The sequence below is a fragment of the Anolis sagrei genome, chromosome Y (assembly GCF_037176765.1).
Source record: "Anolis sagrei isolate rAnoSag1 chromosome Y, rAnoSag1.mat, whole genome shotgun sequence".
Classification (NCBI taxonomy): Eukaryota; Metazoa; Chordata; class Lepidosauria; order Squamata; family Dactyloidae; genus Anolis; species Anolis sagrei.
The window spans coordinates 10,826,333-10,852,283 of record NC_090035.1 but is presented as its reverse complement, the minus strand read 5'-3'; the positions used below and the strand labels follow the sequence as shown (position 1 = coordinate 10,852,283).

Here is a 25,951-nt window from a genome sequence, read left to right as displayed (position 1 = left end):
CCAGGAGTTTGAGATCTTCCGGGGAGACCCTGCTCTCGATCCCGCCTGCTTCTCAAGCTCGGCTGGCGGGGACGAGAGATAGGGCCTTCTCGGTGGTGGCTCCTCGGCTGTGGAACGCCCTTCCTACGGACATTAGACTAGCACCATCTCTAATGGTATTCCGCAAAAAGGTGAAGACCTGGATGTTTGTCCAGGCGTTTGAGTAATTTAGTGCAATCTGGTAATGGAACATAGGAATGGAACAATGGACGACGAACCTGGACTACGCTTGGATGATGAGAAGATTGGGTACGGTTGTTTTTTGTAATAATTGTGCATTGTAATTGCTTATTGGTAATTTATGGATAATGTGTTAAGTCAATTGTTATATGTTGTATGGAACCACTGCTGTTTCTACTGTTTTACTGTTTGTGAACCGCTGTGAGTTGCCTTCGGGCTTGAAATACAGCGGTATATAAGCAAAGTAAATAAATATTATTACTGTGCTTTATTGCGTATTATTGTACCAAAAGGCTTGCCTTTTTTATGTGTTCAAACTGCCCTGAGTCCCTGTGGGGAGAGAAGGCAGTCTAGAAATAAAGTTTTATTATTATTACCATTATTATTCAATCCTACAGTGTAGACAGGTTGGTTTTAGGAATTTTAGAGCAACAAAGACAACGGCCAGTATGGTAAGAAGCCATTTTATTGGGAAGAAAATACAGGTATGAAAGTAGTACAGAAAAAGTGTAGACTTTTTAAAAAAATACATCTACTGCAATCAACAGGGTGAGGTAGTTTTTGATTCTGGTTGTAGGGTGTCAGCATTTTGCTTGGGACCTGAAACAGAAAAAAAACCCTCCAATACCATCAGATAAAAATTACTGTAATTATTACATACTACGTAAGAGCTGTTTTGCAGTGGAACTCTCTGCCTCAGAGTGTAGCTGAGGCTTCTTCCTTGAAGGCTTTTAAACAGAGGCTGGATGGCCATCTGTCAGGGGTGATTTGATTGTGCTTTTCCTGCATGGCAAAAAGGGGTTCAACTAGATTGCCCATGTGGTCTCTTCCAACTCTATTATTCTATGTTTATTGTGCTTTAATTTTTGTTTATAATAATAATAATAATAATAATAATAATAAATTACAATACATTAACACAGGAAAAATACTACAAATAGATACACTAAAACATACCTCCATAAAAGTTACACATCAAAATGTATCTCTACAAAATACATACTAAAACACACAAAACAGATCAAACAAATTCATGTTTGATGACTGTCTGGGTAGGCCTGCCAGAAGAGAGGTCTTGACATGGTTTTTATATTCCAACAGCTCACACTGCAGGGTAGCCGATGAAAAGGTCCTCTGAGTAGTGGTTGCCAGTCAGGTTCTGGCTAGTTGGAGCAGATGCCCCCCCCCCCTTTTAGGAAACCTAAACCCAAACCTTGTAGTGCTTTAAATGTTTCTAAAATATATTTTAATATGTATTTTAATATGCGTATGCTTTTATCTGTGCTTTTAATGAATGCATTTTAGTATAATGGTGTATTTTAACTATGTTGTGCTCCGCCCATAGGTGCGTAGTAAATTATTATTATACTGTCGAAGGCTTTCATGGCCGGAATCACTCAGTTCTTGTGGGTTTTTTCGGGCTATACGGCCATGTTCTAGAGGCATTTCTCCTGACGTTTCGCCTGCATCTATGGCAAGCATCCTCAGAGGTAGTGAGGTCTGTTGGAACTGGGAAAAGGGGTTTATATATCTGTGGAATAACCAGGGTGAGACAAAGGACTCTTGTCTGCTGGAGCTAGGTGTGAATGGGTTGTTGTAGAGGTGAGGTCTGAGGATGCCTGCCATAGATGCCTCTGAGGATGCCTGCCATAGATGCAGGCGAAACGTCAGGAGAAATGCCTCTAGAACATGGCCATATAGCCCGAAAAAACCCACAAGAACTGAGTATTATTATACTGGCTCTGAATTGGGAGATCTCAAAACATGGCCATGTTTTGTAAGGGAGAATAAAGTCCTTCAAGTAACTTGAACCCAAGCTTCACACGTGATAACTCACAGCAGTGCTATGCCAACAAGGGAGCTGGGTCCTTGTTGTAGAGAGGAGACACAAAACTTAAGGACCCCAGACATCTGAATAAGTGGGTAACAGCACTTACCTGTTTTGCAGAACTTGGTAGCCCAGAGCCATCTTCTGGGATTCCAAGGATCTCATTAAAGCTGCATATCTGCAAGGAAACATCCACATTTAGCATCCCATGTCCTCCAGCCAGCTGTGCTGTGTGCCTACACCCGTGTCCCATATTTCTGCCCTTCAGCTACTCTGGCAAGTCTCATTGTACGGAACAAAGAGTCCTTTCCCTGAGGAAAAAGTCTGTGTTAAAAGAAAGTGACTTATTATTCACAAGCAAATTGAAAAGCTGAGTAGAAATGGGCGAAGCTCTTAGTTTTTCAATTCTACATGGCTCAAATAGTTATGTTGGCCTATCATATAGGATGAAGTCACTGTCATACTGCCCCCCTCCTTGAATCTTCTCTCATTTCCAAATAAAGCACTGCATTGTGTATTTCTAAGGGTAGTGGCTGCATTCTTGTTTATTTATTTATGACATTTATATTCCGCCCTCCTCACCATGAGTGGGATTCAGAGGGGCTTACAAGTTATATGTACAAACATTTGTGTTGAAGTGTGAATTTTAACCTACAGTTATGTATAATTATAGATATATGTTTAAAAAGAGTAAGTATTTAAAATAACATAACTGGGGGGATGGTAGCCAGCTCAGCTCACTCTGAGCTGGGCTGCCATGGAAAAAGGGGAGGAGCCAACTGCGACTTGGCAGGGCAGGCATTTTAAAACTGTCAGTCTGTAGTTGGAGAACTACAGGGAAGGCTGATTCTACCATGTTGAGAATCAGGAAAGCAGTCTGTAGTTAGAGAACTACAGGGAAAGGCTGGTTCTACTGTGTTGAGAACCAGGAAGGTTTAGGCTTTTAGCCTGTGGGGTTTAGATAGGTCAAGTTGACTTATTTAGATTAGTAGTTAGTGTATGATATGAGTAAAAAGCGGGGAGAGAAACCCAGTAAGCATCTTTACTGCAACAGAAATAACATAAGGAAGCTACTACCTGAAGTGACCTGTTAAGGAAAGAAACACTGTTTGAAGAAAAATAAGTTTAAAACCTGTTTGGTGGAAGGAACAGTCCTCTCAAGAGTTGTTTTATGAAATGTTATAAATGTAACCTCTGAAGAAATGTACCTCTAAGAGTTAAGAAACATTGAAACCATTAAGCTTCTTCTCTACTTCAATAAACTTGTTACAGTTTCTCTTAATGCCAGGTCTACTTTCAAGACAAGCCGAGCTACACATTGAAGAAAGATCAACAAAATATTACAAGCTATTAGCTGTGTTATCAATTTTGTAAATCCATAACAAGTAGTAGGAGACCCTGATAAATCAGTGACGTCCCTACTGCTTCGGGTAGCTTCTTTACAAGTGGTGGCATCGTTACAACATTATATTATATTAGCATAGCACAATGTTAGTGTTATATATTACCATACTGTACTATACCACTGTACTGCATTATTAAAAGTACATGTTATATATATATATATTATATTATTCGTTTTTTGGCTTATGTTGCTCTATAGCAGAGATGAGCATTTATCCCATGGACTGTTAATGTGGGTCAGGGACTTTCTGTGAAGCCCTTGACCCTTTGTCTTAGAAAGTTTCCCCAATGTGAACCTGCATCTTCTGAGCAAACAGTAGCCTGAGGTCAACTTCCCGAGTCAATGGCCTTACCCTGCTTTGGAAATGGCACGGCTTTGTCCTTGGCAGCTGTGGTCCAGCGGGTGCCTGTGCTTGAGGCAGAAGTTCTGGTGACACTGGTCGCAAACCAGCTTCATCATCTCTTTCTTTTTGCAGCCTGGGCTGAAGCACTTGTTGGTGAAGATCTAAACACCCCAATCCCCCAAAAGCATCAAGTTAGAACTAGGCCAAATCAAGGATCCATTTCTTATTGGTGTGATTTTTGCAATTGTTTTGGGCTGGTTTTAATTGATTCGACAGTTCCATCACTTTTTACATGTTGTGTTTTGTGAAATTGTAACTGCTTTTCATGTAGGCTATCACACCACACATTTCAAGAGTTCGTATCCCACTTTAAACTGCCTCTTGTTAAATTCTGAGATTTGCTGTTTAGGGAGAAGCTTTTAAAATTCTCAGCCAGAGATGCCCTGGGCCTTATTAAACAACAAACCACAGAATTATGCAGGAGGCAGCCACGTTATTTAAAGTGGAATGGGATGCTCAACTACATTAAAATATAGTTGGGACTCCAACTAGGAAAAAGATGGGATAATGATGCATACGGTAATATCCCAAAACCATGGAATCCATATCTGTGGTTTCATTTATCTGTATGCATGCCCAGTGTGGAACACATCTCACCACGCTAAAACAGTAGATGTGGCTCTTAATGAGACATGCCACATTATCACGGGGTGTCTGCGCCCTACACCACTGGAGAAATTACACTTCCACCTGACATCCGCCGGGAAGTAGCAGCCCATAGTGAAAGGACCAGTCAGTGACATCTCCAGTTCATCCCCTGTTTGGGTATCAGCCAGCACGTCAATGACTTAAATCAAGAAATAGTTTTCTAAGATCTACAGAGACACTCGCTGGAACACCCCAGCAAGCAAGAGTCCAAAAGTGGCAGGCTCAAACCCAGAACCTCAACCAATGGCCAATACCAAATGAGAGACTCCTCCCTGGGCACACAGAAAACTGGGCGACTTGGAAGGCGCTGAATAGACTGCGCTCTGGCACCACGAGATGCAGAGCCAACCTTAAGAAATAGGGCCACAAAGTGGAATCCACGACGTGCGAGTGTGGAGAAGAGCAAACCACTGACCACCTGCTGCAATGCACCCTGAGCCCTGCCACATGCACAATGGAGGACCTTCTTGCACCAACACCAGAGGCACTCCAAGTGGCTAGATACTGGTCAAAGGACATTTAATCCTTTGAGCCTGCCACTTTTGGACTCTCGCTTGCTTGCGAGTGTCTCTGTAGATCTTAGAAAACTGTGTTTTGTCTGTCTGTCTGTTTTGTTCTGTTAGCAATGTAATGCAAATTGTCTGGCTGCCCCTGACATGATAAATAAATAAATACATGTATCTGTACCTGTGGAAAATGTTATCTCTAGGAATCTGCTAGGACTGCCAGGAAATTCTGTAATAATCTTTCCCTGAAAGTTACCAGAGTTGCGCTGGAAGACTTCGCAGATTCCTAAAGATGGTACCACTCTAGATACTATTCTAGTGATATCTATGGTACCAGAAATCAGGTAATGTTGATCCAGCAGGGAACATATCCCACTCAGAGACAGATTTTACTATATAATAATAACAGTAGCTACCACTCACACCCAGCAGGAAAGGTTTCAAGAGAACTTCCTTACCTTTTGCTTCTGTTTGGTAGAATCCTGTTTACAGTCTCGGTCCATATGAGCACTGACCACAGCATCTGGCCTCTCCCCCTTTCTAACAGGGATGGGAGTGTTACACAAGGGACAGACTGGAACCTGCACATCCTTTAAAAGAGAATGAGTGACACTTTGCAATATCTCAAGGTCATGTCTTGTACTCTGCCAAGACCTCAATCTCTTAAAGGGGGCATATTTTTGCCCAAGTCAAGACAGTGATCAAAATCTTCGTCATTTTGCCAATTGTTGTAGGTTTTTCGGGCTATATGGCCATGTTCTAGAGGCATTTTCTCCTGACGTTTCGCCTGCATCTGTGGCAAGCATCCTCAGAGGTAGTGAGGTCTATTGGAACTAGGAGAGTGGGTTTATATATCTGTGGAATGACCAGTGTGGGGCAAAGAACTCTTGTCTGTTGGAGCTAGGTGTGAATGTTTCAACTGACCACCTTGATTAGCATTTGATGGCCTGGCAGTGCCTGGGGCAATCTTTTGTTGAGAGGTCATTAGATGTGCCAATTCACAGAAACTCCCCTGAAACTTTGAACCACCGACCTTCAGATGAGCAGTTCAGCCGGCACAAGGGTTTAACTCAATGCACTACTGCAGCTCCATAGCAAGTAAATCATCAAGGGAGAAAAGACGAGGGCATACCTATGCATTTGTTGCTTTCCTTCTCCCAGAAGTGGCGGATTTTAGATGGCAACATTTACCTTTTTGTATGCAGAAGAACACTTGTGCCGGTCATACGCAAAGTGGTCTTTACAGAAGACATCTCCACATGCATCACACTTCAAAGGTAGAAAGTCTATAAGGAGAAGAACAAAAATTTACAAGGCAATTTCTGAGCCATTCCAAAATTTAACATTCTTTAGAGACCCAAATGCAGTGTATATATATTTCCAAAGAAATAGCTATGCTATTCTGACACTATACACCTATATTTATTTATTTACTATATTTTTACCTGGCTCTTCTCACCCGGAAGGGAACTCAGAGCGGCTTCCAAGTTGGCAATACTCAATGCCATACAAACAACAAACAGATACAATATACATAAATATTAAAATCATAGAAATTAACAAATCATAATGTATTACTACATTACATTAAATCAGCTATTAAAACCACACAAATCCAAAATCATAGTACAGGAACCATTCCAATTGTATTATGTTTTCTTCATTGCTGCCTATTTCACTGATTGTTCTCCAAAGTCTTGGCCCAATAGCAAAGTTTTCAGTTTATTGTTGAAGGCTTTCATGGCCGGAATCACTGGGTTGTTGTAGGTTTTTTCGGGCTATATGGCCATGGTAGCCAGTAAAAAACTCAAAAATTACAACAGCACAACAACAGAGAAGAAACAAACAAGGACATCTAATCACCTCTCAACTAAAGTTTGCTCCAGGCACTGCCAGGCCATTATATGCTAATCAAGGTGCTCAGTTCAAACATTCACACCTAGCTCCAGCAGACAAGAGTCCTCTGTCCCACCCTGGTCATTTCACAGATATATAAACCCTTTTCCCTAGTTTCAACAGACCTCACTACCTCTGAGGATGCTTGCCATAGATGCAGGTGAAACGTCAGGAGAGAATGCCTCTAGACCAGGGGTCCTCAAACTAAGGCCCGGGGGCCGGATACAGCCCTCCAAGGTAATTTACCCGGCCCTCGCTCAGGGTCAATCTAAATCTGAAACTGCTTGAAAGCATGTAACAACAACAACAATCCTACCTCATGAACCATTGAAATACTAATAAGTTTATATTTGTTAAAATTGTTCTTCATTTTAATTATTGTATTGTTTTTAGGGGTTTTTTGTACTACAAAAAGATATGTGCAGTGTGCATTGGAGCTCATTCATGATTTTTTTGAATTATAATCCGGCCCTCCAACAGTTTGAGGGACTGTGATCTGGCCCTCTGTTTAAAAAGTTTAAGGACCCCTGCTCTAGACCATGGCCATATTGCCCGAAAAAAACTACAGCAACACAAAGTTTTCAGTTTCTTTCTGAAGGTCAGGAGTGAGGGAGCTGATCTAATTTAACTGAGAGTTCTGTAGGTGAGGTGCCACCACTGAAATAGCCCTGTCTCTCGCCCCCACTAACCATACCTTGAAGGAGGCAGGACTGAAAGCAGGGCCTCCCCAGAAAATCTTAACCTCATAGAGGAAGATACATTCAACAGGTAAGCTGGGCCAGAACGATTTAGGGTTTTACAGGCCAAAGCCAGCCGTTTGAATTGTGCTTGGTAGCAGACCGGTAGCCAGTGGAGCTGGTGTAACAGGGGTTATGCACTCCCTGTACTCCGCTCCAATGAGCAATTGGGCTGCTGCCCATCGGACTACTTGAAGCTTCCGAACAGTCTTAAAAGGCAGCTCCACATAGAGCGCATTGTAGTAGTCTATACAAGATGTAACAAGAGAATGGACCACAATGGCAAAGTCTGGCTTTTCAAGTTATAGTTTAATTTTCTTATTCATGCCTTGCAAATATTTCTAGGAAGCTCTGGTTTCCAGACATCCCATTCATTTCTGAATGGGATGTGTTTTCTGAATGGGATGTCTGGAAACCAGAAAACACTGTCAACAAAATGACATCACAATCTCATAATATGTCTGTAGTTCTTACCCAATTGTTTACAAGTCTTCTCAGAACAATGTTCACCCAGGTTTGGGAATTCCATTACTAGGAAGTCGTCTGCTTCTCAACAAGACTGTCACCTACAAACACAAGTAGAAACTTGTAGGTGTTTTCTTTTAAATTTCCAGATACACCCCTCCCCTTTCTTTCCTTTCCCTTCCCTCGGGGCTATGGGTCCGCAGCATGGAGGCCCTTCTACTGGGCTGCTGGAAACTCACATGGGAAGGATTCTGTGTGTACGTGTGTATATGTATATGCACACACATATCTCTACACACTTCAACTCCCAGAGTACTATATTATTATGCCACAATATATATAATACATCTCTAGTACATTATACCATTAAGGTAAAGGTTGTACCCTGTCATTAAGTCCAGTCGTGTCCGACTGGGGGTTAGCGTAGACACCTCCAAGGTAGGTGGTTGGCATGAGTGCATGAAGCATCGTTACCTTCCCACCAGAGCGGTACCTATTGATCTACTCAAATTTGCATGTTTTCGAACTGCTAGGTTGGCAGAAGCTGGAGCTGACAGCGGAAGCTCACGCCACTCCCTCGGGTTCGAACCTGCGACCTTCTGGTCAACAAGCTCAGCAGCTCAGCGCTTTAACCCATTGTGCCACCAAGGACTCCCCATTATACTATTAGTATTATATATTGAACCATCATATATTATCTATATAAATAAAAATGTAATGTCAGTTTGTGGGATTAACGGAACTCAAAAACAACTGGACGTATTGACACCAAATTTGGACACAAGACACCAAAATTGATTTTGTCATTTGGGAGTTGTAGTTGCTGGGATTTATAGTTCACCTACAATCAAAGAGCATTCTGAACCCCACCAACGATGGAATTGAACCAAACTTGGCACACAGTTCTCCCATGACCAACAGAAAATACTGGAAGGGTTTGGTGGGCAGTGCCCTTTGATTTTGGAGTTGTAGTTTACCTACATCCAGAGAGCACTGTAGACTCAAACAATGATGGATCTGGACCAAACTTGACAGGAATACTCAATAGGCCCAAATGTGAACACTGGTGGAGTTTGGAGGAATTAGAATTTTGACATTTGGGAGTTGCTGGGATTTATATTTCACCTACAATCACCAAGTATTCTGAAGCCCACCAACAATATAATTGGGCCAAACCTCCCACAGCAATGCGTGGCAGGGGATGGCTAGTACATAATATAATAATAACAATAATAATAAACTTTATATCTCGTCCTATTAATAATGTTGCAATATAATCTATTGTATATTGTACATACTACAATATGCAACATATTATATTACAATATTAATATTACATACAATATTCCAGCACTATTACAATATAATAATACATATTTCTATGTATTATTATATTGTATATATTGTATATAAAATACAAATAGAAATATAATGATACATATAAATAAAAAACACATGTAAATAAATATAAAAGGAAATGAAAATAAATATATAATAAAAATAACATAAAATAATGTATTATAGTAAAAGGTAAAGGTTGTCCCCTGACATTAAGTACAGTCATGTCTGACTCCGGGGTATGGTGCTCATCTCCATTTCTAAGCCGAAGAGCCGGCATTGTCCATAGACACCTCCAAGGTCATGTGGCTGGCATGACTACATGGAGCGCCGTTACCTTCCCGCTGGAGTGGTACCTATTGATCTACTCACATTTGCATGTTTTCGAACTGCTAGGTTGGCAGAAGCTAGGGCTGACAGCAGAAGCTCACGCCGCTCCCCGGAATCGAACCTGCGACCTTTTGGTCAACAAATTCTCATTGTTGGTAGCTCAGTGCTTTAACCCACTGCGCCACCGGGGGGTCCATATGTATTATATGTATACTTATAATAATATAACAAATAACAGTAATAAATCATAAAATAGATTTAAATTTTATTTATTTAATTATTTACAACATTTATATGCCGCACTTCTCACCCTGAGGGGGACTCAGAACAGCTTACAAGATGTATATACATACAATCTTATTAGCATATCACCATATCAATATTATATATTACTATATTGCATTATACCATTATACTGTAATATTATTAGTAATAGTATATGTAATATAAAATATATAATTAAAATATCATATTATTATTAGTAGTATTATATTGTATTAAATTATATTATACACATTATATGTATATGTACATACAATATATTATATTATATTATTAGCATACCACAGGAGAAAAGGTGGAACTGTTTTCCTGGCACCCTCTCTCTTCATTCTAAGAATATTAGACCTTTTTTTTGTCAACAGCAAAAAATAAAATAAGACAAAATAAAGACTGAGAACCCATCCCAGAATATTAAAGGTACTCACCACGCTACCAACAATGAGAAAGGGTTTTCTTCGTTTCAATCAAGTCGCCACCACATTTATTGACTTGGAATTCATTTTGCTGAGTCATCTTCCACTTCCGCGTTCATAGTTTGACCAATCCTGCTGAACCTGTGGTGATGTCATCCGGACGCTCGACCAATCGGGATCCGCTTCCTTGTGTTGGCTGCTTTTTCTGCTGAGTCATCCCAGACACGTGGAGGGTGGGGCCTGTTGTGGCCAGTCAGCATTTCCTTGTTTACTCAATCAGCTTGAGCATGACGTCGCCAGAAGACATTATTTGCTGCCTTGGCTCAATGCTGTGGAATTCTGTAGTTTTGTGGTACTACAACAAACTATAAATCCCAGGATTCAATAGGCTGGACTCTTGGCATTTGTCTCCTGTGCTATGCTAATAATATAATATAATGTAATATATTGTATTATATTATTAGCATAGCACAGGAGACAAATGCCAAGAGTCCAGCCTATTGAATCCTGGAATTTATAGTTTGTTGTACTAATAATATAATATAATATATTGTATGGAGCCCCCGGTGGCGCAGTGGGTTAAAGCACTGAGCTGCTGAGCTTGTTGATCGAAAGGTCGCAAGTTCGATTCCGGAGAGCGACATGAGCTTCCGCTGTCAGCCCTAGCTTCTGCCAACCTAGCAGTTCGAAAGCATGCAAATGTGAGTAGATCAATAGGTACCGCTCCGGCGGGAAGGTAACGGCGCTCCATGCAGTCATGCCGGCAACATGACCTTGGAGGTGTCTATGGACAACGCTGGCTCTTCGGCTTAGAAATGGAGATGATCACCACACCCCAGAGTCAGACATGACTGGACTTAATGTCAGGGGACTACCTTTACCTTTTTAATATATTGTATATACATATAATATTTATAATATTATAATGTCATGCAATATAATACTACTACTAAGAATCATAGAATCAAAGAGTTGGAAGAGACCTCATGGGCCATCCAGTCCAACCCCATTCTGCCAAGAAGCAGGAATATTGCATTCAAATCACCCCTGACAGATGGCCATCCAGCCCCTGTTTAAAAGCTTCCAAAGAAGGAGCCTCCACCACACTCCAGGGCAGAGAGTTCCACTGCTGAACGGCTCTCACAGTCAGGAAGTTCTTCCTCATGTTCAGATGGAATCTCCTCTCGTGTAGTTTGAAGCCATTGTTCCATTGCGTCCTAGTCTCCAGGGAAGCAGAAAACAAGCTTGCTCCCTCCTCCCTGTGGCTTCCTCTCACATATTTATACATGGCTATCATATCTCCTCTCAGCCTTCTCTTCTTGGCAGAGAAGGGCAAAAATCTTTCAAAACTAAAAACCAGAAATCCCATGATGCATTGAGTCATGGTGGTCAAAGTGGTGTCAAACTGCATTCATTCTCCAGAATAAGTGCACCTCTAGACACCATCCACACTGCAGAATTGTATCAGTTTGATACCCCTTTATTTATTTATTTATTTATTTACGACTTTTATATGCCGCCCTTTTCACCCTAAAGGGGACTCAGAGCAGCTTACTATACACACACACACACACACACAATATTATATTATTAGCTATATATATATATATATATATATATATATATATACACACACACATATTATTAGCACACTACAATATCAGTATTAAATATTGCTTTTTTGTACTATACCATTATATTGTAATATTACATGTAATTTAAATATATAATTATAATATCGTATTATAAGGAGCATAGTGTCTAGATCTAGGGAAGTCATGCTACCCCTCTATTCTTCTCTGGTTAGACCACACCTGGGATATTGTGTCCAATTCTGGGCACCACAATTCAAGAGAGAAATTGACAAGCTGGAATGTGTCCAGAGGAGGGCGACTAAAATGATCAAGGGTCTGGAGAACAAGCCCTATGAGGAGCGGCTTAAGGAGCTGGGCATGTTTAGCCTGAAGAAGAGAAGGCTGAGAGGAGACATGATAGCCATGTATAAATATGTGAAAGTAAGCCACAGGGAGGAGGGAGCAAGCTTGTTTTCTGCTTCCCTGGAGACTAGGACGCGGAACAATGGCTCCAAACTACAAGAGAGGAGATTCCATCTGAACATGAGGAAGAACTTCCTGACTGTAAGAGCCGTTCAGCAGTGGAACTCTCTGCCCCGGAGTGTGGTGGAGGCTCCTTCTTTGGAAGCTTTTAAACAGAGGCTGGATGGCCATCTGTCAGGGGTGCTTTGAATGCAATATTCCTGCTTCTTGGCAGGGGGTTGGACTGGATGGCCCATGAGGTCTCTTCCAACTCTTTGATTCTATGATTCTATGATTCTATGACATGAGTCCATACTGACCATATAATGCATTTTGGCCAAGCTCTGGCCCCATTTGCACTGCCATATGATGTTGAACTGCACTGAACTGCATTATATGGGTCTGCACCTGTGGTTCTTAACCTGTGGGCCGCAAGCCTCCTTCCTCTTTGTTTTTAATTTAATTTAGTTTAATTCCGCTCCTGTTGTTGACCAGGGCATATGTTCTGTATCAGAAACTAGAGCTCATATGGTCTATCCAATGCAATTTTCTGAATCGGCATCCCAAACTGAATCTAACGTTGACCAAAAACTGATTTGTAACCCTTTTGGTACCAATGTTGGAGAGTGGTCCCTGGTCAAAGTGGTCCCTGGTCAAAAAAAGGTTGGGAACCACGGGTCTACACTGACTGTGTAATGCATTTAGGCCAGGCTCAGGCCCCATTTGCACCACTGTATAATGTTGAATTGCATTGAACTGCATCATATGAGTCTACACTGACCATGTAATGCATTTAGGCCAGGATCAGGCCCCATTTGCACTGGCATATAATGTTGAACTGCATTATATGAGTCTACACTAACCATGTAATGCATTTAGGCCAGGCTTAGACCCCATTTACACTGCCGTATAATGTTGAACTGCATTATATGAGTCTAACTGCATTATATGCGTCTATACTAACCGTGTAACACATTTAGGCCAGACTCAGGCCACATTTGCGTTGCCATCAAATGTTGAACTGCATTGAATTGCATTATATAAGTCTACACTGACCATATAATGCATTTAGACCAGGCTTAGGCCCCATCTACACTGTGATAAATCTTGAACTGCTTTCAATTGCATTATGTCAGTGCTTCTCAATCTTTCTAATGCTGCGACCCCTTAATACAGTTCCTCATGTTGTGGTGACCCCCAACCATAAATTTATTTTCATTGCTACTTCATAATTGTAATGTTGTTCCTGTTGTGAATCGTAATGTCAATATCTGATATGTAGGTTATATTTTCATTCATTGGACCAAATTTGGCACAAATGCCCGATAGGCCCAAATTTGAATACTGGTGGCGTTGGGGGAGATTTTGTCATTTGGAAGTTGTAGTTGATGGGATTTATAGTTCACCTACAATCAGAGCATTCTGAACTCCACTAATGATGAAATTGTACTAAACTTGGCACACAGAACTCCCATTACTAATAGAAAATACTGGAAGGTTTTGATGGGCATTGAGTTTTGGAGTTGTAGTTCACCTACATCCAGAGAGCACTGTGGACTCAAACAATGATCGATATGCACCATACCTGGCATGAATGCTCAATATGCCCAAACGTGAACAATGGTGGAGTTTGGTGAAAATAGGCTTGACATTTGGGAGCTATAGTTGCTGGGATTTACAGTTCACCTGCAATCAAAGAGCATTCTGAACCCCACCAATGATAGAATTGAGCCAAATTTACCACACAAAAGCCCCATGGTCAACAGAAAATACTGTGTTTCCAGATGGTCTTTTGTGACCCATCTGACACCCCCCTTGCGACCTGCTCAGGGCTCCCAACAATGGCAAAAGCGCAAGGCGGGCAAGGGGGCTTTGTGCGAGGCCAGGCTTTGCGCCGAGGACCCCTCACCCGCCTCACGCCAGGGCCGTAGCCAGAAAAAAACTTCGGGGAGGGTTGAAAATTTTGGGAAGGCTTGAACATTTTTGGGGGGGGGGGTTAAAAATTTCAGGGGGGGGGGTTAGAGTCACGCTGAAGCAAAGAGCACAGCAGGGGACAGAGCAGCCTTTAATAGCCTGCAGCTCCGCCCCTGTCAACCACCTCCACCAAGTCTGGCCTTGTTAATGAGAGCATTCACCACCCCCCCCCCCCAACTTGGTTGCTTTGCTACATCGGCTATTGCTGCAAGTAATGACAGTGTGAATAAATTGTCAATATTTGCTTGAGATAGTGCTTGCAGTTCTGGAGGGACTCTTAATTTTTTGCGTCTCATAGGCTTAGCATGGGGATTTGGTTAACCAGTTAAAGTTCTTGAGTAAACCAGGTTTATTTTTTTTAACCTGAAAAATTTGGGGGGGGGGTTGAACAGCTACCCCCCCCCCCCCCCCGCTACAGGCCTGCCTCACGTCCATGCCGAATGGTGAAAGCACGAGACGGGCAAGGGGGCTTTGCGCTAGGCCAAACGTCGTGCCAAGATCCCCTCACTTGCCTCGTGCCCTTGCCAGATGGCGAAAGTGCGAGGCGGGCGAGGGGGCTTTGCGCGAGGCCAGGCCTCGTGCCGAGATCCCCTTGCCCACCTCGCACCCTTGCTGGATGGTGAGAGTGTGCGGCAGGCGAGGTGGACTTTGCGCAAAGGAACCCTTGACTAACCCGCGCCCTTGGGGCGAAGCCAACGGAGGCGGTCTCGCGACCCCTCCAAAATGGCCAAGTGACCCCCCTGAGGGTCGCGACCCCCAGGTTGAGAACCGCTGCATTATGTGAGTCAACACTGACCGTAAAATGCATTTTGGCCAGACTCAGGCCACACTGACACTTCCATGTAAGGCCATTTCAAACAGCATTAGAGGGCAATGTAGATGGGACCTGGGCCTGGCCTAAATGAGTCGCCCCAAAGATGCCGAAAGAAGGTGGAGCGCTGCACAGTTATTTGGCTTATGTTGTTCCGAAGGCTAAGACCAAGGGATCAGCGCCAGTGTGGCTTGATAGAGGAGGAGCCCGTATCCAGATCACAAAAGCCCGGGGTTGTGCTGCGGATTTGCTTTCCCTGTAAATCCAAGCAGGAGAAGGAGCCCATCTGGCAAAGGCAGGCATCTTTACAGAAGAACGGGGGATTAGAAATTAGCTAAGGTCTTAAAGTGGTATTTTTAGACGCACCAGCGCCTCTGCGCCTCCGCTCTCCCTGGACTGACAGGTTGGGCTCCTGAGATCCAGAATAAAGCAGCACGTCTGACTTCCGTTCAGGAAAGGATCACACCGGCGAGGTGAAGGATTATGGGCCGCAGGGCTTAGCGGCCAAGGAATGGGGAGCCTGGGAGATGATTTGTGGGGATTTAGGGAAAGCAGGCGCTCGGAAGAAGGGGGGAAAAAAGGAAGCAGAATTTAATTAGCTCGAATTTTGCAGCCACGCAACAAAAGGCCCAGGTATTTGCGGCTTGTAACCAGAAATATTGGAAGACGGGGGAATTTAGGTTACAACCATTCACTTATTTGATCCAGGCTGCATCTAAACCCACGGTGTGACACCACTTGAATTGCCTTAGTCAATGTTATGGGATGCTGGGAGTTATTGTTTCCATTAGTAGGTGCAGTTTGATGCCACTTGAACTGCCCTGGGCCAATGCTATGAGATCCTGGGAGTTGTAGTTTCCATTAGTGAGTGTAGCACGACACTATTCGAACCCCCCTGGTTCAATGTTATGAGTTCCTGGGAGTTGTAGTTTCCATTAGTGAGTGTACTGTGACACTATCCAAACCTCCCTAGCTCAATGTTATGAGATCCTGGGAGTTGTAGTTTCCATTAGTGTGAGCAGCGTGAAACTACTCAAACTACCCTTGCTCAATGCTATGAGACCCTGGGAGTTGTAGTTTCCATTAGTGGGTGCAGCTAACAGGTGCAGTGTGGCACCACTCAAACTCCCCTGGCTCAGTGCTATGAGATCCTGGGAGTTGTAGTTTCCATTAGTGTGAGCAGTGTGACAATACTCATACTCCTCTGGCTCAATGTTATGAGATCCTGGGAGTTGTAGTTTCCATTAGTGTGAGCAGCGTGAAACTACTCATACTACCCTTGCTCAATGCTATGAGACCCTGGGAGTTGTAGTTTCCATTAGTGGGTGCAGCTAATAGGTGTAGTGTGGCACCACTCAAACTCCCCTGGCTCAGTGCTATGATATCCTAGGAGTTGTAGTTTTCATCAATGAGTGTAGTATAACACTATTCAAACGCCTCTGGATCAATGCTATGTGATCCTGAGAATTGTAGTTTCCATTAGCTGGCACAGTGTGACACTATTCAAACAGCCCTGGCTAAATGCTATGAGACCCTGAGAGTTGTAGTTTCCATTAGTAGGAGTAGCATGGTACTACTCAAATTCCCCTGGCTCAATGCTATGAGATTTTGGGAGTTGTAATTTCCATTAGCAGGTGCAGTGTGACAGGGCTCAAACTCCCCTAGCTCAATGCTATGAGATCCTGGGAGTTGTAGTTTCCATCAGTGGGTGAAGTGTGGTACTTCTCAAATTTCCCTGGATCAATGCCATAAGATCCTGAGAGTTGTAGTTTCCATTAGTGGGCACAGTGTGATACTATTCAAACACCCCTGGCTTAATGCTATGAGATTCTGGGAGTTGTAGTTTCCAGTAGCGCGTGCAGTGTGACACTATTCAAACTTCCCTGGATCAATGCCACGAGATCCTGGGAGTTGTAGTTTCCATTAGCAGGTGCGGTGTGGCACTAATTGAACTCCTCTGGCTCCATGCCATGAGATCCTGAGAGTTGTAGTTTCCATTAGCAGGTGCGGTGTGATACTTCTCAAACTTCCCTGGATCAATGCCATGAGATCCTGGGTGTTGCAGTTTCCATTAATAGGTACAGTTTGAACTATTTCAACTGCCCTGGTCAATGTTATGGGATACTGGAAGTTATAGTTTCCATTAGTAAGTTACATTTGAACTAATCTAATTGCTCTGACTCAATGCTTTGTAATCCTGGGCACTGTAGTTTCCATTGGTGGGTGTAGTTTGAACTACTTGAACTGCCCATGCTCAATACTATGGATTCCTGGAAGTTGTAGTTCAGTGAAGCATTAAAAAAAGGAAAGGAAAGGCTAAAGACTGTGTTGAACTACAACTCCCAGGATTCTGTAGCAGTTAAAGTGGAGTTTAAGTAGCTGCACCTTTGAAGGAGAAGCGAACTCCCTTTTCCACGGCTGCAATTTTATTTTAGCATAATTTAATATTCAATGCCCACTAATAAAATTAAGCGCAGTATATAACTCCAGGAACACCATAAAAAGAATGCTAACCTGAAAGATAAATATATAACACTTTAGCCCAGGGGGAAGATTGCGAATAAAAGAGAAATATGAGGGGAGCAATTCTGGCTTAATAAATAACCTTAAAGAGAAATAATGAAGAGGTGGTCGGAGGCTTTAATGGCCTCCTTAAGATTCATTATTTTGGAAATAGCTTTCCTTCTCTTTTTCTCGCTGCCTCGGGATGCATACCAATTTGGAGGCAGAAATAGTTTAGGTCATGTAACAGCAGGAATGGGGTGCTAACTTGGGGTGCATCCACACTGTAGAATTAACACAGTTTGGCACCAGTTTTAATACCATGGCTCAGTACTATGGAGTTCTGAGAGTTGCAGTTTTACAAGGTCTTCCCTGTCAGATAGTGCTATTGTCGAAGGCTTTCATGGCCGGAATCACTGGGTTGTTGTAGGTTTTTCGAGCTGATCACCACTGGGACCGACTTTACTGGCTTGTGTCAGAGTCTTTGCAGTTCTAAATCCTCATATAGTGTAAGCTTTTCCTGTTGCTTCTCGACGATCCGTACCTGTTACTGCCTGGGAAATTCCTTTGTTGAGAGGTGATTAGGTGTTCTGGATAATTTCTTGTCTGGCGTTCCCCTGTTTTTTAGTAAAATTATAACAGTAAATAAAAAACAAAACTCAAACACAGGGGAACTCCAGACAAGAAACAATCAGGAACACCTAATCACCTTTCAACAAAGGAATTTCCCAGGCAGTAAGAAGCCATACATAAAAACTGTCAGGCCATCAAATGCTAATCAAGGTGGCCAATTCCTCATACAGTGTAAGCTTTTCCAGAGACTTCTCGGCGATCCATACCTATTACTTCCTGGGAAATTCCTTTATTGAGAGGTGATTAGGTGTTCCGGATAATTTCTTGTCTGGAGTTCCCGTTTTTTAGTAAAATTATAATAGTAAATAAAAAACAAAACTCAAACACAGGGGAACTCCAGACAATAAACAATCAGGGACACCTAATCACCTCTCAACATGTTCTGGAAGCATTCTCTCCTGATGTTTCGCCTGCATCTGTGGCAAGCATCCCCAGAGGTTATGAGGTTTGTTAGAAACTAGGAAAATTGGGTTTGTATATCTGTGGAATAATGTCCAGGGTGGGAGAAAGAACTCTTGTCTGTTGGAGCTAGGTGTGGATGTTTTAATTGGCCACCTTGATTAGCATTTGATGGCCTGACAGTTTTTGGGTGTGACTTGTTGCTGCCTGGGAAATTCCTTTGTTGAGAGGTGATTAGGTGTTCCTGATTGTTTCTTGTCTGGAGTTCCCCTGTGTTTGAGTTTTGTTTTTTATTTACTGTTATAATTTTACTAAAAAACAGGGGAACTCCAGACAAGAAATAATCCGGAACACCTAATCACCTCTCAACAAAGGAATTTCCCAGGTAGTAACAGGTATGGATCGTCGAGAAGCAGCTGGAAAAGCTTACACTATATGAGGAATTGGCCACCTTGATTAGCATTTGATGGCCTGACAGTTTTTATGTATGGCTTGTTACTGCCTGGGAAATTCCTTTGTTGAAAGGTGATTAGGTGTTCCTGATTGTTTCTTGTCTGGAGTTCCCCTGTGTTTGAGTTTTGTTCTTTATTTACTGTTATAATTTTACTAAAAAACAGGGGAACTCCAGACAAGAAACAATCCGGAACACCTAATCACCTCTCAACAAAGGAATTTCCCAGGCAGTAACAGGTACAGATCTTTGAGAAGCAGCTGGAAAAGCTTACACTATATGAGTAATTGGCCACCTTGATTAGCATTTGATGGCCTGACAGTTTTGGGGTGTGGCTTGTTACTGCCTGGGAAACTCCTTTGTTGAGAGGTGATTAGGTGTTCCTGATTGTTTCTTGTCTGGAGTTCCCCTGTGTTTGAGTTTTGTTTTTTATTTACTGTTATGATTTTACTAAAAAAGCAGGGGAACTCCAGACAAGAAATAATCCGGAACACCTAATCACCTCTCAACAAAGGAATTTCCCAGATAGTAACAGGTATGGATCGTCGAGAAGCAGCTGGAAAAGCTTACACTATATGAGGAATTGGCCACCTTGATTAGCATTTGATGGCCTGACAGTTTTTGGGTGTGACTTGTTGCTGCCTGGGAAATTCCTTTGTTGAGAGGTGATTAGGTGTTCCTGATTGTTTCTTGTTTGGAGTTCCCCTGTGTTTGAGTTTTGTTTTTTATTTACTGTTATAATTTTACTAAAAAACAGGGGAACTCCAGACAAGAAACAATCTGGAACACCTAATCACCTCTCGACGAAGGAATTTCCCAGGCAGTAACAGGTATGGATCGCCGAGAAGTCGCTGGGAAAGCTTACACTATATGAGGAATTGGCCACCTTGATTAGCATTTGATGGCCTGACAGTTTTTAGGTGTGACTTGTTGGTGACAACGCAAAATACTGGAGATCTTTGGAGGGATGTATAGGAGTTGTAGTTCACCAACATCCAGAGAGCACTGTGAACCCAAAGAAAGATGGATTTCGACCAAACTTGGCATGCATATTCGATATGCTGAAATATGAATAAATGGCTCAAATGGCTTTGTAGGAAGGGGGGGGGGGATTGCCCTTGACATTTGGATGTTGTAGTTACTGGGATTTAAAGTTCACCTGCAATCAAAGATCACTTTGAATCCCACCAAAGATGGACTTGGACCTAACTTGACACACATGACCATGAAAATAATGGAAGGCTTTGGGGAAAATTCATCTTGATTTGAGGAAGTTGTAGTTCACCTACATCCAGAGAGCATTATGATCCCAAATGACAATTCGCACATGCCTGAGATACCCAGTTTTGAATACTAGAAGGGCTTTGGAGGGATTGACCTTTTTTTGGAGTTGTAGTTCACCTACTAGCAGAGAAACTGTGAACCTCACCGACGATGGACCTGAATCAAACTTGGCACACAGAACCCCATGAAAAACACAAAATACTGGAGATATTTGGAGGGATATATAGGAGTCGTAGTTCACCTACATCCAGAGAGCACTGTGAGCCCAAAGAAAGATGGATTTGGACCAAATTTGGCATGCGTACTCGATATGCTCAAATATGAATATTAGTGGCTTTGGGGGTGGGGGGGATTGCCCTTGACATTTGGATGTTGTAGTTACTGGGATTTAAAGTTCACCTGCAATCAAAGATCACTTTGAATCCCACCAAAGATGGACTTGGACCTAACTTGACACACAGAACCCCCATGACCATGAAAATAATGGAGGGCTTTGGGGGAAATTAATCTTGATTTGGGGAAGTTGTAGTTCACCTACTTCCAGAGAGCACTGTGATCCCAAACGACAATTCGCACATGCCTGAGACACCCAGTTTTGAATACTGGAAGGGTTTGGGAGGGATTGACCTTTTTTTGGAGTTGTAGTTTACCTACTAGCAGAGAAACTGTGAACCTCACCGACGATGGACCTGAATCAAACTTGGCACACATAACCCCATGACCAACACAAAATACTGGAGATCTTTAAAGGGATGTATAGGAGTTGTAGTTCACCTACATCCGGAGAGCACTGTGAACCCAAAGAAAGATGGATTTGGGTGAAACTTGGCATGCATATTCGATATGCTCAAATATGAATATTGGTGGCTTTGGGGGGGAGGGGGGGGATTGCCCTTGACATTTGGATGTTGTAGTTACTGGGATTTAAAGTTCACCTGCCATCAAAGAGCACTTTGAATCCCACCAAAGATGGACTTGGACCTAACATGGCACACAGAACTCCCATGACCATGAAAATAATGGAGAACTTTGGGGAAAATTCACCTTGATTTGGGGGAGTTGTGTTTCATCTACATCCAGAGAGCACCGTGATCCCAAATGATGATGCACAAATGCCTGAGATGCCCAAATCTGAATACTGAAAGGGCTTGGGAGGGATTGACCTTGATTTTTGGAGTTGTAGTTCACCTACTAGCAGAGAAACTGTGAATCCTACCGATGATGGACCTGAATCAAACTTGGCACACAGAACCACAATGTCCAACTGAACATACTGGAGGGTTTTTTTGGGGAGGGGCGGGGGGGGGGGGGGAACTGACCTTCATTTCTGGAAGTTGTAGTTCACTTACATCCAGAGACCACTATAATCCCAAATGATGATGCACACATGCCTGAGACGCCCAAATCTGAATACCGGAAGGGCTTGGGAGGGATTGATCTTGAGTTTTGGGAGTTGTAATTCACCTACAACTGGAGAAAATGTGAACCCTACCGACGTTGGACCGGAATCAAAACTTGGTACACAGAACCACAATGCCCAACTGAACATACTGGAGGGTTTGTTTTTTTTTTGGGGGGGGGGGGACTGACCTTCATTTCTGGAAGTTGTAGTTCACTTATATCCATAGACACTGTGACTACCACCGATGACAGATCTGGGCCAAACTTAGCACACAGAATCCCCATGACTAACTAAACCTACTTGAGGGATTTAAGGGGACTGACCCGTCATGATGGGAGCTGTAGTTTACCCTGCAGCCAGAGATCACACTGAACCCCACCAATGATGCATCTAGAGCAGTGGTTCTCAACCTGGAGTCCCCAGATGTTTTTGGCCTACAACTCCCAGAAATCCCAGCCAATTTATCAGCTGTTAGGATTTCTGGGAGTTGAAGGCCAAAAACATCTGGGGACCCCAGGTTGGGAACCACTGATCTAGAGCAAACTTGCCCAGCATGACAAACTTTAGGTACTGATGGAGTTTCAGGGGGTTAACATGGCATGATGTGAGTTGTAGTTCACTCACAACCTTATGCATTTTGCAAAATTTTTTAAAAATGACTTTTTAAAATAACCCAGGCAAACCAAGCAAGTATATAATAAATTACATAGATAAAAATACAAGAATATTACAAAAACTTGCACCAAACACAGATGCAGAGTTGACATACCACAATTGCACTTGGAACTCTCAGCCACTAGGTGTCACCCTTCCCTTGCATTTGGATGCCACTGAAACTGAGTCTTGAGTCTCTTCAATTACCATTATTATAATAATCTATTAGCATTATAGCTGCTGTGATATTCTTACCCTCATTATTTTAATATAAGTATTTCAAAATCAACATGTTTAAATATTACATGAGATAAGGAGTATCCCAAAGAGAGGGCTGGAGACTAACATACTGTTGGAATCCAACCTACCTTAGTGAATCCATTATTTTTGGGGTGGGAAAAAATCCAAAATATTATAATTTTGTTTCAAAACAAATAAGCAACTCCTCAGTCCTGAATAAGTGGCACCCACAAAAATATATCCCAGCTGAATCAGAATTGGGCCACCAAAGGTAAAGTCCAAATTCAGCCACAAGGTGGCAGCAAAGACTACTAGCTCCTTCTATTGGAAGCCTTTCTCATTCTTTCCTATTTAGTTGCCTCCAGTTGTAAAATGTCCATTAGTAAATCAGAGTATGGAGAGGAGTCTCTTTGCCAAATTGATATTTTAGCAATAACAGTCAACTTTGGCTCGATAGCCGATCATCGGAAGAGCTCGCGCCTGATAAAAAATTCATCACGGCTGGAACACGGACCAATTATATTTAATGCTCAGAGTTGTAAAGCCATTTTGCTGGTGGTCTTGGCTATAATAAATATCAAGACACAGGAAATGGAATATGCCCTAGGCCTTGTGTGTCTGAACGAGAATAGAGGAATTACTTGGATTGCCAACAAGTCACAGTTGCTCTTCTGGAGCTTGAGGAGCATCTAGACTGTACAATATATTTATTTATTTGTTTATTTATTTATTTATTTATTTACCATATATATATACTGCCTTTCTCAGCTCGAAGGCGACTCAAGGCAGTTTACAGTTGGCAATCAATGCCCCCAACAACATAAAATATAATTAAAAACATTAACATATAAAATAAGCCATATAAAAACAGTAGAAACAATAAAAACAATAAAAACACAAGTCCTCAGCATCTCATTATTAGAATGAATGCAGTTTGATGTGTTGTCGAAGGATTTCATGACCAGAATCACAGGGTTGCTGTGAGTTTTCCAGGCTGCATGGCCATGTTCAAGAAGCATTCTCTCCTGATGTTTCACCCACATCTATGGCAGGCATAGGAGCCCCAGGTGGCGCAGTGGGTTAAACCACTGTGCCGGCAGGACTGAAGGCCGACAGGTCGCAGGTTCAAATCCGGGGAGAGGCGGATGAGCTCCCTCTATCAGCTCCAGCTCCTCATGCAGGGACATGAGAGAAGCCTCCCACAAAGATGATAAAAACATCTAATCATCCGAGCGTCCCCTGGGCAACGTGGTAAAACAAGGATGGTAAAACATCAAAACATCCGGGCATCTCCTGGGCAACTTCCTTGCAGACGGCCAATTCTCTCACACCAGAAGCAACTTGCAGTTTCTCAAGTCGCTCCTGACACGACAAAAAAAATAATCCTCAGAGGTTGGGAGGTCTGTTGGAAAATAGGCAAGTGAGGTTTATATATCTGTGGAATAATGTCCAGACAAACTTGTCTATTTGAGACAAGTGTGAATGTTGCAATTGGCCATCTTGACTAGAACTGAATGGCCTTGCAGCTTCAAAGCCTGGCTGCTTCCCGTCTGGGGGAATCCATTGTTGGTTGGTGTTAGCTGCTCCTGTCTGGAATCCCCCTGTTTTTTGAGTGTAGCTCTTTATTTACCATCCTAATTTTAGAGTTTTTAAAAATACTGGTAGCCAGATTTCGTTCATTTTTATGGTTTCCTCCTTTCTGTTGAAATTGACCACATACTTGTGGATTTCAATAAAGCTGCAAGGCCATTCAGTGCTAATCAAGGTGGTCAACTGCAACACTCACACCTGCCTCAGGCAGACAAGAGTTCTTTCTCCCACCCTGGACATTATTCCACAGATATATAAACTTAACTTGCCTGGTTTGTTTCCTTGCAGCGTAGAAGGAAAGTCAAGGAGCACAGTAGAAAACAATCAGGGTCAGATAACACCTCCCAACAAAGGATTCCCCCAGGCAGGAAGCAGCTGGTCTTTGAAGCTGCAAGGCCATTCAGTGCTAATCAAGGTGGCCAATTGCAACATTCACACTTGCCTAAGCCAGAGAAGAGTTCTTTCTCCAACCCTGGACATTCCACAGATACTATATTAAACCCCTCTTGCATAGTTTCCAATAGACCTCTCAACCTCTGAGGATGGCTACCGCAGATGTGGGTGAAACATCAGGAGAGAATGCTTGTGGAATATGGCCATACAGCCAGGAAAAGTCACAGCAAACTCCCCCTGTCCAGTTCCAAGGTGACCAAAGCTGTCTCCGTTCCATGAACAGACCTAAAACCAGACATGAGACATGAGAGAAGTCTCCCACAAGGATGGTAAAACATCAAAACATCCGGGCATCCACTGGGCAACGTCCTTGCAGACGGCCAATTTATATTTATCTCCTATTAAGAGTAAAGATTTTTCTGTTCATTTTTACTCTTGTCTGTGTGTCTTGTGCATGGGACGTGGCTAAGATCCGCTTGCTGCGCAACACTGTTCAACAGTGGAACTCACTGCCTCAGAGTGTGGTGGAAGCTCCTTGCTTGGAGGCTTTTCAACAGAGGCTGGATGGCCATCTGACGGGGATGCTTTGGTTGTGCCTTTCTTGAACCAGATAGCCCATACGGTCTCTTCCAATATGACTCTATGATACCATATTAGGTATGATACCCCTGGTGGCGCAGTGGGTTAAACCCCTGTGCTGTCAGGACTGAAGACCGACAGGTAGTAGGTTCGAATCCGGGGAGAGGCGGGTGAGCTCCCTCTATCAGCTCCAGCTCCACATGTGGGAACATGAGAGAAGCCTCCCACAAGGATGATAAAAACATCAAATCATCCAGGCATCCTCTGAGCAACATCCAGGATGATAAAAACATCAAATCATCCAGGCATCCTTTGAGCAACATCCTTGCAGACAGCCAATTCTCTCATACCAGAAGCGACTTGCTCCTGACACGACAAAAAAAAACATATTAGGAAACTTTGATATACTTTAACTGGGGTGGATTTTGCCATTCCAAGTGGTCCAAATGGTTTGCAGGCTTTAACCTTCCTTCTCCCCTTCGAGGACTTCACTAACAGTAAATGATTTTCTCTGTTTTGTCAATGAAAGGCGC

The 25,951-nt window shown here is 42.7% G+C and overlaps 1 protein-coding gene across 2 annotated transcripts; it reads right to left on the bottom strand.

The window, feature by feature from the left end:
* Positions 1-667: 667 nt before the first annotated feature.
* On the bottom strand, positions 668-10,578 carry LOC132783122 (AN1-type zinc finger protein 2A-like). 2 transcript variants are annotated; one of them, XM_067462317.1, is made up of 7 exons: positions 10,483-10,578; positions 8,117-8,208; positions 6,201-6,295; positions 5,468-5,599; positions 3,805-3,956; positions 2,157-2,225; positions 668-819 (listed from the first exon to the last, which is right to left on the bottom strand). In XM_067462317.1, the coding sequence occupies exons 2-7, from the start codon at positions 8,169-8,171 to the stop codon at positions 801-803; spliced, it is 522 nt and encodes a 173-aa protein (XP_067318418.1). In that variant the 5' UTR covers positions 8,172-8,208; positions 10,483-10,578; the 3' UTR covers positions 668-800. The 2 variants fall into 2 exon arrangements, with proteins under 2 accessions (XP_067318418.1, XP_067318419.1); XM_067462318.1 differs by lacking the exons at positions 668-819; positions 2,157-2,225 and having other exon boundaries at positions 3,801-3,956.
* Between the last annotated feature and the right edge of the window lie 15,373 nt (positions 10,579-25,951).